Genomic DNA, 11,425 nt, shown 5'->3' with positions numbered 1-11,425 from the left:
TCTCATACAATTTCATATTTTGTGTCTCTCAATTCCCTTTCTTTTGAATAACCAATGGCATCCTAACTCCCATCTGACCCAATGAAGACTTGGTTATTACTTAGTATTTGATTCGCATAACAGTACAAGATACAATAAATAAGCAAATTGGTCATTGAATTTTTATTCGTCAATCAAACTTGTCCTTGAATTATTTGAAATAGTTTAAACATCCTTGCATTTGTTAAAGGTACATCAAAATTAGTCCCTCTGTCAATTTGGCTGTTAACTGTTAATGTTTCTTCTTTGAGGCGAGCTAATTGTATGATTGAATTTGAAGGCATGTTATATTCGAAATTTCTTAAATTTTTACTTGTGTTGAGGTTTTAATTGTTGTTGAGTTATACTGGAGTTTAGTATCTTCACATTAAACTTATAAGAAAACAAATTTAGCATCACATCTTTTATCTAAAACTATTACATGTGGATATAGATTACTATTCTATACAATATACTCCAATAAGTATGGTGTCTGGTGTCGCTATCATGCATGATGGTGCAAAAAAAAACTTTGTCAAATGGAGAACTTTCAGACTACTTTTGATATGATTAACCTATCACAGTAACAGGGTCAAAGTGGAATAACCTTATGCACAGCCACCTCCAATTAATCTTTTGATGTTGATTGGGGTATTAAGTTTTATTTAACAATATTTGATTACCCACCTTAAAGGGACCAGATTACCCATGGTCCCAGGTGCATGGATATATTATATTTTGGTTTATTATTATTATTTAAATAAATTTAATTTAATACGTAATCAAGTATTGCTTGTTATTTTTCCTTGGTAATTTATTACAGGTTGAACCATTGGTATAAAATTGAAAAATTCCCACAAGAATTTTGGTATAATTATATGGAATCCACTTGATACTCCACAATAGTGTAGTTTGCTTGGCCTACAATTTCAAGTTGTTGAAAATGATCGAGCAAAGATAATAATGAATTGTGGAAAATCCCCAACAAATTTGAATTAGTCTCTTAAATTGCCACTAGGAAATGTCCTTCAATCTAAATAGCCAATTGCTGCATACAGCACCCCAATCATCCAAATTGTCATAGGTCAATATGCAAGTGGCATATGTAAATTTTATAAGGGAAATGTTAACCAGTATTTTCGAGACACTAATTAAAGAAGTAAATATAGTAAAAATATTTTGAGATTTATGTAGTCAAACTCTTATAAAATATATAAAATGCGTTATTTTTAATATAAAACTTATTTTTCTTAGTTCTTTAACTAGTGCTCCAGGACACTAGATACTATGATCATTTTATTAAAAGTATGTTTGGAAGCACTTTAAAAAAAAAAGAAAGAAAAAAGAAAATGAGCGAAATGCGGGAAAACAAAAGGAAAGAAAATCCATGGACCGCCACTTTGAGGTTACCTATGAAATGGGGCGTGGAACGTAGCCATTATATATATATATATATATATATATATATATATATATATATATATATATATATATATATATATATATATATATATATATATATATATATATATATATATATATATATATATATATATATATATATATATATATCTTAGTACTAACTGGACTAATTTTAGTACTAACTAGATTCCAAATTTTACTATTAGAGGAGAGGATTTTAGGAGTTTACTTTTCTTCATGATATAAAATTCCTCTAATTCGAGGAGACGATTTTAGTGGATTTTTAGGAGTTTAGATGAATTCTTAAAATGTAATATATATTGTTAAATACTCTTTATTTTAAAAATATATAATTATAAGTATTTATTTATCATTCTTTACAAAAGTATTTTCTCAAAAAGTGAAAAATTTGACATATGAATATTGGATGAATGAGATATTGATTTATATATATATATATATATATATATATATATATATATATATAATTTGAACTGTTATTTTATAAATTACATTGACAAGCTTATGAATAATACATATGATTTTATTTATTTGAATAAGTTATTTTGCAAAAACTCAAAAATAATCCAATCAAAACAGACCATAAATAATATATGATTATAAAATGACTTTTTAAGTGGGAGACATTTATCCTTCAAAAAAAAAGTGGGAGACATTTATCATTTTACAAACCAAAACATAATTTTCTCTATGTAAACAAAATGAAATCTTCTTTCCCTAGAAGGAAAATTCAAAAGTTTTTTTTTCTTTCTATTTTTTTTGGTTTCACATAGGGAAGAAGAGTACGATTACGTTTGCGATGCACATTCGTGAGAGAAACAACTCATTTCCTTCCATAAAATGACAACTTGTGGTGTTACAAATGCAAATCAAATTATTCTTGGCAGAAGATAGAGACCCTATGGTGAAGAATTGCCTAGTTGGTATATTGAGCATATGGTGCAGAATAGTCTAAAATTGTCTGATTGGTATGTAAAAAGAGTTAATGAATTTCACAATATAATGTTCGTATCTTGGAATAAATTCTAAAAAGATTTAATTGATATGCACCGACAGTATAAAATAGTTTTACACGGTTAATCAATACCAACCATGTTTTCCGCCATATCACTTCACTTTCTTGACATGACATGACAAAATGATGGTTATTTATTGGACAATCGTGTAAAACTATTTTACACCGTCAGTGCATACCAATTAAACTCATTCTAAAAAGACTTTATAAATTTTGTTTTTTTAAGTATGTAAGTAACTTCTAAGTCTCGTATGAGTAATTTTAATTTTCATCACCGATATTCAGTCTATCCGATCCATTGGACCGTTGGATACCGATGCAAAAACTAAAAATGGTGCAAAAAAGATTACACATTTTTTTGTTAAACCAAAAATATCTTTTGCACTGCAGAGACTAATTCCCTCGAGACAAGTGAAATCCATTTAAGAGGTTGACTTCTCCCAACAAATACTTCTTCATACACGGTCAGAAATCAAACCCAAAACCAAATAATTAAGGGGGCCAAATATCTATCGCTTGTCCACATTGGCCAGATGCCACAATTTTAGTTCTGCAACAATATGTAATCCAACTGAGTTGGTTATAATGTCTCTAGTTTTCCAATAACTAATAATGGTAGTGTGACAATAACACACACCCAATAGTTTTATAACACGATGATATATTATAATAGATAGGAGATGTTTTAGGCGTCATTTGTTTGGGTCCCAATGTCCTAAAATTATTAGTAGCTAGAGATTTGGAGATCAGGAATGAATTATTCCGCCAATAATGAATGAATGAATACGCTGAATCGTGACAACATCACCTATGTTGTTACTTGTTACCTTCATCTCTCTTTGATTCTCAATCTTGTTTGTTAGAACTTAGGAATATTAATATTAATTAAAGAAAGAATGGAAAATAGAAACAAATTTTAGGTTAATTGAATCTAATGTAAGCAATTTACTATATGGTATGAATATGTCAACTTCTTATTGATTGAAACAAACTCATTGCCAAAGTTCGTTTCAAAACTAGTTGCACTTTCCTTTCAAAAATATGATATGAAAAAAACAAATTCGGAACTTTCACCTAACTTAAATAATTACGTACACGCAATTCCTTTCCCATTTCATAGAAAAATTTATTGTAAAAAATTGCAACAAATGCTGATTTGTTGTCTCAAATTGTCAAAGTCCCAACTTGTAAAAACATTTAACATGTTTAATGTTTCTCCTAATAGTTTACATTATATTACTACTAATTGCATAACGTAAAGATTTTTAAATGTTTCAACAGCATCACAGTTATCTTTTTTTAATAGCACATCACAGCTGTTTATGTAACTCGGATTCTCTGCCATCAGCAAAAATTCAAAGTCAAGACAACATGAACCGTCCAGTCTTGTCCGATTTTCTGTCTTGCCGGACTTTAATCAGACGGTTGAATTAAGCCGAATTTGATTTTTAGTTTATAATTTAAAATACTGAGCTCCGATTAAGATCAAACAATCTCCGACTCCAACTAAGTGAATGCAGGTTCTTACCGACCACAATTACTTTTAATTTGTCACTGATATCAAGTTTTGTATAGCAATTAAAAATCATGGTTTTTGATTAATCAATAACATCATCAAAATAATCATCTTAGAACAAGATTTGCATAGCAATTTAAAATCCATGGTTTTCATTAATCAATAACATCATCAAAATGAACATCACATTAGAACAGTTTATTGGAATCAAATTAAAAGCTAAACTTCTTGGCCATCATCATCGGTCATCGATCCTATAACTCAGAAATCCTTCAACACCTTGCGAACCTGCTCCAGGGTAACAAACAGAACAACAGTGAAAGGTCCCTGTCTCGAAATTGTAGGAATAAATCCTTTGTAAAGAGCCATAGGACCCTCAGCACGAATCGTTTTCATAGCACAATCCAATGCACCAGCATAAGGTGGTTCCTTACCAGCCTCCACCTTCATATTCATAACCCTAGTTTTAATAACATCCACCGGATTCGATGCAACAGCCGCCACAAACCCAGCCGCAAAACTAGCTGTCACATGAGTCCCAAGTCCATCTTTCATCACACCTTTCTCTAAAATCATCTCCTTAAACTGATCATAAGATGCCAACTGGGAAGCCGTGACCAGCATGGCGCGGTTAACAGTAAGTGATGACCCGCGCCATAGACTGGTCACGCCTTCCTGCTTAGCCATTCTAGTAATGGCATCAACAACAGATTTATAGTTTCTCCTCTGAGCCGCCGGGAGTCTCCCGTCGGCTTGCATTCTAACCATAGCAACATCAGCCGGATTTCCAATCGCAGCTCCAACTCCTCCAGCAATAAGTCCAGCCTCAATCTTACGAGCCAGCGGCATAGTCCCGCCAGCTTCACGATCCGTCCATTTATTCTTCAGAATATCATACAAACCCATCCTGGTAGTAGAATACAGCGTCTGCCGGAGCACGGTAGCAGAAACACCGGAGAACAAAGCCTTAACACCCTCTTGTTGAACAAGACGAACTCCAACCGAAACCAAACCCACACGCGCTTGTGGAACCGCAGTTTGCCCTGCCACGTGGATCGAGGTTGCTGATCCGGTTTGGCCAAAAGCAAGTGCTGGTCTAAGAACCTGAACCGGGTTCGGTTTAGGAGCGTTTTCTCCCTGAAGTTGCATCCGAACCTTAATAAGATCCAAAGGATGTGTAGAACATCCAGCGATAATCGAAGCAATACCACCTTCAACAAAACCTTTAACACCCATGATGTTTTGTTTTTGGTAAAAGGGTTTAAAATTGTAAGAAGAATAAAAAAGAATTAATAATGAATAAAAAAGAATGAATTAATTGGAAAAGGACCAATTGGAGTTAGAGGACATCTCACTGGAAACCAGGAGATGGGAATGAAGGCCACAGGCTATAGAAGAAGAGTGAGGAACAGAAGGCCTTTGAGACATATGCTAAAGGAAATAACGTTTGTTGTTTTTGGTGTGAAGAAAATAAGGGATGTGAAGAGAGAATTTATAGTTGATTTTATTTTTTTTGGAAGCATCTAGGGTAGTGCTTCTACGCGATTACAGTTTGCATAATTGGTGGAAAAGATACAGAGTTACTGGTCAAAATATCGTGTAATAATAATTAAATAACGCGTTTCTCAGAAGGCTGTTTTTTTTGAAAAGGCAATAATAGGAGGTTTTTATTTTTTATTTTTTTAGAAGATATGGAAAATATTTATATAAGAAAATATATATAGGAAATATATGGATTTTTTTCTTTCGGAATATTACTATTGATTAATTTTTTTTTGTCTCATACTATTTGATTATGATTAATTTAATACTTATTACTTTAATATAAACGTTTTTCCCAATATTTGGTAACAATAATGATTTTTTTTTCTTTTGGTCAAGGTCACAATAATTATTTTTATAACAAAAATTAAATGATTTGACTTTGAATTAAAATAAAATCGAATTTTGTACCAAAAAAAAAAAAATCAAATTTTCTCGGTAGGCAAGCGTCATGATCGAACCTTTTTTTATTTTTTTTATCAATGATGATCGAAACTATTTGAATTTATATTTTACTATTTAAACTAATTTATATTTAAGCTATTTTTTTTTTTTACTATTTTAACTAATTTATATTTACATTTTTTACACACGTATCTAATTATATTTTAAAGTAATATTACACATATATTAAGATTTTGTTTATAAAAAAAACACATATTAAGCTTTGACTTTATTAAGAATATGTGTATAATAAATATGAACATACAATATATTTTTTTTTTATATTCAATGTTAGTATTACAATGTTATGTTAATTTGATATCACTTTATTAATATGTGGAGATATTTTATGAACAAATAAAGTTGGTCAGTTTTAGCATTCGGGGTCACTTAATGCTAAAACTGACCCCGAATTAGATTAGAAGGTCCAATGAATCAAATACGTGCGATAAAAATGAAAACAGTTCATATAAATTAATCTCAATTAATAAAGTCAAGCAAATCATATTTTATTGATGTTATTTATGTTTATCTTTTTCTTATAAAAAAATTTCATTAATTTAAGTTGTAGCAATATTTCCCCGTGAACATATAGTTTGGTTAATAAACATATTATTCGTTAGTTGGTTCAGTTGTGATTGGCGTTGAACTTGGTAGGGAGGACCGCGGTTCGATCCCCTGCAACTGCGATCAGAAGGGAGCTGGAATCACTTGATGTCAGAACTAACCCTCAAACCAGATTCAACTAGTGGTGAAAGCAAAATAAAAAAAAAAAAACATATTATATGTAATGTAATATACGGGACCAAAATTTGAACTCGGACTTAATCAAAAGACTAACAAAATTGTAGCAATTTTTAAGCTAAAAGTATATTAAAATAATAAGAACAAATAAATGGCAACATAAATCAAACCAATAAAAAAAGGAAAACAAAAAATGAAGCAAAGAGTGTAATTTAAGTCTCGCGTTAGTTTAAAGAGTGAGGTTTAGCATCATATAGCTGACGGAAGGACATATAAACCAAATGACTTAAGATTTTAGCTTACTTTAACGTTTTAAGTGAAAATATGATGTCAAAGTCATTTGTATAATTACTTAAAAACACTTAACTTATTGATGAAATCAGATCCATTGATACTTCCCTTCACGTCCCAAGACAACCTCAGGTAGGAATTCACATAGATGAAATTTCGTAAATCAGCCAAGTAAATTCAACCTGATCTGAAAGAGAACCAACCACCACAAATATAACCTACTAAAGTTTCACTATGACAAAGAGAAACAGTAAGAAGAACTAATTGAAAAGGTAAGCACTATGACGAAAAGTTGAATGGTTAAAATTCTTTGGTTGGAGAGGATCATATTCTATTCTGTTTTCTTGACTTTACCAAAATTATCATCCAGAAGCATTACATGTGCATCTCCAATTCTCCATATGTCCTTGATGCTGGGAATGGCTGACTAATATAATGACCAACTTGACCAAGTCAATTATAGTAGTGGCAACCAATATTTTATTTCGGATAATATAGTTTTTATGATGGAATGATGGATTTTTTTAATTAAACACAGAAAAGTGCACAAACATACTATTTTGTAAAACAGTTTTGATAGATATTTTTATGATTGATTTTACACGGACAAATGAGGTTGAATATAGTAGAATGATTAAATTCTTACAACATGATGAACAAAAGTTTAAATTTTTGACCGACAAGGAGATATTCATATTTAGTGTCTGATATGTTTCAAATGTGATTAATTTAAGTGGAGAATGATTATAAAAAATTAAAAGATTATTTTTCATATTACATAATTAGTTTTAAAATACTTTACATTGTTTTTTTTAAAAAAGAATACTTTATAAAAGTGAGTTGATGTGATCTCAAAAGAAAAATAATTCTCTCGCATTTTCTCAAGCGTTTACATCGCTTTCCTTAAATCTCTCTCTCTTTTTTTTTAAAACAAATTTTACGGTCTCTCCTTAAACCTCTTTATTTATTTGTAAATTTTCATTTTCAGGATTTTAAGGATCGATATCAAGATAGCAGCTCGGGGAATCCCTGACTTGCTTGCCTTTTCTTTCATTTTTGGTATAAAACAAATAGCAGTTTCGGTAGACAAATTTGTTTGAAAACATAACACTTTTATCACGAAATTAAACCTACTATTAACATCATCGACTTGTCTATCGATCGCATCAGGTCTATCGCTCTTTTATTTAGTCTGTCTATACATGGAAAAAAATCCTAATAGCCAAATCAATATCACCTTAAATGAATAAGTCAAAAATAATGTATATTAGTATCAATGTTTTAAGAACCGGACCGGAGGTCGAACCGTTGTGACAACTGGTTCAAGGGTCAACCGGTCGGATCGGTTCAACCGTTATTGAACCGTTTATATTGAACCGTTCATATAATTTTTTCACGTGTTTGAGTCTATGGTTGGAAAGGAAAGATTTTTGATTTTTTAACCTTTCAATTTCAATCCATCGTTTTTTTTAATTAAAAAATCAGTTTTTTTTTTTTTTTTTTTTAAGTGAGAGAAAAACCGGCCGGTTTTCCGGTTCACCGGTTCACACCGGTTCACACCGGTTCATACCGGTTCACACCGGTTTTTGACCGGTTCCACTGACTAGCGGTTCTTGCTAGTCGACCGGACCGCCGAGGGCACCGGTTCGTGGTCGAACCGGTCGGACCGGCCGGTCCGGTCCGGTTTTCAAAACATTGATTAGTATATTACTATATCTTTATAGATTGAATTATACTATAGGACATCATATATATATTTTTTAATAACCATATCATCCTATCCTCATGACATATTTTTTTTAATGACCATATCATCATATCCTCATATATAGGAGTATAATTATTGCATCATACATAGTTGAAGAAGTCCTCATACTACAAATGAGGAATACGAGCTTTCCAAAAAAAAAAATTATGACCTTTCAAAAAAAATTATGAGGAATACGAGGCATTTATTGATTAAGTTAGAGGTAGTGTCTGGGGCAGGCAGGCAGGCAGAAGGCGACAACCAAACAACCCGCAGACTAAACCTTCCCTAGTTACAACTCTCACCCGTTGTGGGCCCTACTTCTATATTTTCTTCAAAAATAGCAAAAAACGATAAAACGACGCCTGAGAGATTCGAACTCTCGCGGGGAAACCCCATGTACTTAGCAGGCACACGCCTTAACCACTCGGCCAAAGCGTCATTCATGTTAAGTTTTGTAATCTATACGTATTTAACTTCATTAATGTGGATGTTTTTATTAAATTTTACCAATATATCAATAAATAATCCTCAATACTCTACTTATTTTGGGTTCATATAACATGGTGATTAGAAGTTTATTTCTTAAATTAATAAGTGAAAAATCTCAAACTTAAATTTTATCTCTGCATATATAATGTAGTGTCTCTGCTAACGGTTTTAGGTTTACAAGAACATCTTAATATTATATTTTAGGCAAAATGCATCTATAGGTCATTTAAGTTTTATGTTTGTATCATATATATGGTTTCAGTTTTTTAAGTATCAAATATGTCCTTTAAGTTTTTAAATATCAAATAGGTCCTTTAAGTTTGTAATTTTTAACATCTAGGTCCTATTTTTTAAGGATTTATCTGTTACAAACGTAAAACTTAAAGAATCTATATGATACAAACGTAAAACTTAAATGACTTATTTAATACTTAAAAAACTTAAAGGATCTATTTGATACTTAAAAAACATAAAGTACCTGTCTGATAGAAACGTAAAACTTAAAGGACATATACATGCATTTTGCCTATATGATATTGCTTGTTTAAATGATAAAAAAAATTATTTATTTTTATGGTAAATGATAAGAAAATTAATTCCACAAATGGTCATAGATTTGGTATCAACCTCTTAGGTATGAAAAAATTAAATTTAAAGAGAAGACTCATTTTGTGTGCCTCGCAGTTCCACCAATAGAGATTAGTCACCATTAAACAACAATAAAAACTTTATAGCTATATCATAGTATCAGTACGTAGCAAAAAGTTAATTTTTTGAAATTATTATCTTTGTTTTAAAAAAAAATCATAATTTAAATTTAAACAAGTGTATCAATTAATGTGGAGAAGTAATACCAACAGAACTTGACCGAAAAAAGAAATAATACCAATAGTATACACTTCCTATACCAATAATAAATTGGTCCAATTAACAAGGAGCTTGAAGTTTGATCTCCGACTCATATGTATCACAAAATTTGGTTATAAGATAAAGTTCCACCTTGTATATTCCATAAAATTCTTTGTGAGAGATTAATCATCATTAAACCATGGTGAAAACATTGAGCCTATAACATGGTAAACTAAGAAAAATATACTTCCTATATGTTAATATTTAGGTTAGTTTGTTTTTAGCGAGATACTCCCTCCGTCCCAAATTATAAGAGAAAATAAAAAAATCACACTTATTAAGAAAAAGTAAAACATGAGAATTTGAAGTATGATTTTGTGGGTTTTCCTTGGAATAAGTTGCATAGGAAGATGTAAAAATAATTTTTATTGGTTGTTGTTTATTGAGAAAATGAGAGAGAGAAGAAATTAAATGCAATTTGCATTTAATTTTATGAAAATAAGGAAAAAACATTCTTGAAAATGAATTTTTCTCTTATAATTTGGGACAAAAAAAATGGCATTTTTTCCCTTATAATTTGGGACGGAGGGAGTATATTTTTTTCCTGTCAAATAATTTAGTAGTTAAAAACTCACTACTTAAAATGAATAAGTGGAAAATACCAAATTAAAATCATATCCTATGTGATGTAGTTATCTATCAATTGAGCTATACTTGCAAGATTACAACTTAATTTTTATGGTAAAGTTTTTCTCTGTAAAGCATATACATATATGGGATACTGTTGTGAGCCCAACATTTCAATTGTGTGCAACAATATTAAGCCTGTAGTGGGAGGCCCAACATGAACACAACTTAAAACGTTTTAGGAGCATGTTAAGGGGCTTTAGATAATGTTGAGGGGGTCTAAAGATAATTTTTCCAACATTTTTTCCATCCAGATTCTAAATTTCTAGTAGTAAACTATAACCCTTCATAGAGTTGATCTAATTGGGAATTCAATATATTTTTTTTCCTAGCTGATGTTAGCACCAATTTAACAATAGTCTAAATTGCACTTTTGATCCCTTAATTTTTATAAACTTGTAATGTTGACTCCATAACTTTGACAATAACACTTTTGCAAAAAGCCGATTTCCACTAATTTTAACCAAGTCAACGATATGTGAATAATAACTCACATGCGATATCAATATACTTGGTCTATTTTTTAAAAAGTTGATTATTGGTAGTTTAAGTTGTGTAAGATCGTGGTAGATGTGGTGTGTATTGATACGGTTATAGAACTAGTAAAATGTTTGATTAGTACTTGAAATAATATAGC

At 30.7% G+C, this 11,425-nt stretch overlaps 1 protein-coding gene and 1 non-coding gene across 2 annotated transcripts; both read right to left on the bottom strand.

Moving 5' to 3' along the window:
* Nucleotides 1-4,115: 4,115 nt before the first annotated feature.
* On the bottom strand, nucleotides 4,116-5,512 carry LOC123903865 (mitochondrial uncoupling protein 5-like). The gene has a single exon (XM_045953544.1). The coding sequence runs from the start codon at nucleotides 5,226-5,228 to the stop codon at nucleotides 4,254-4,256; it is 975 nt and encodes a 324-aa protein (XP_045809500.1). The 5' UTR covers nucleotides 5,229-5,512; the 3' UTR covers nucleotides 4,116-4,253.
* Nucleotides 5,513-9,119: 3,607 nt separating this feature from the next.
* Nucleotides 9,120-9,201, bottom strand: TRNAS-GCU. Its single transcript has one exon. It is a non-coding gene; the product is annotated as a tRNA-Ser (tRNA).
* Between the last annotated feature and the right edge of the window lie 2,224 nt (nucleotides 9,202-11,425).

The sequence above is a fragment of the Trifolium pratense genome, linkage group LG2, assembly GCF_020283565.1.
Source record: "Trifolium pratense cultivar HEN17-A07 linkage group LG2, ARS_RC_1.1, whole genome shotgun sequence".
Taxonomy (NCBI): Eukaryota; Viridiplantae; Streptophyta; class Magnoliopsida; order Fabales; family Fabaceae; genus Trifolium; species Trifolium pratense.
This window is presented reverse-complemented; position numbering and strand designations above follow the sequence as displayed.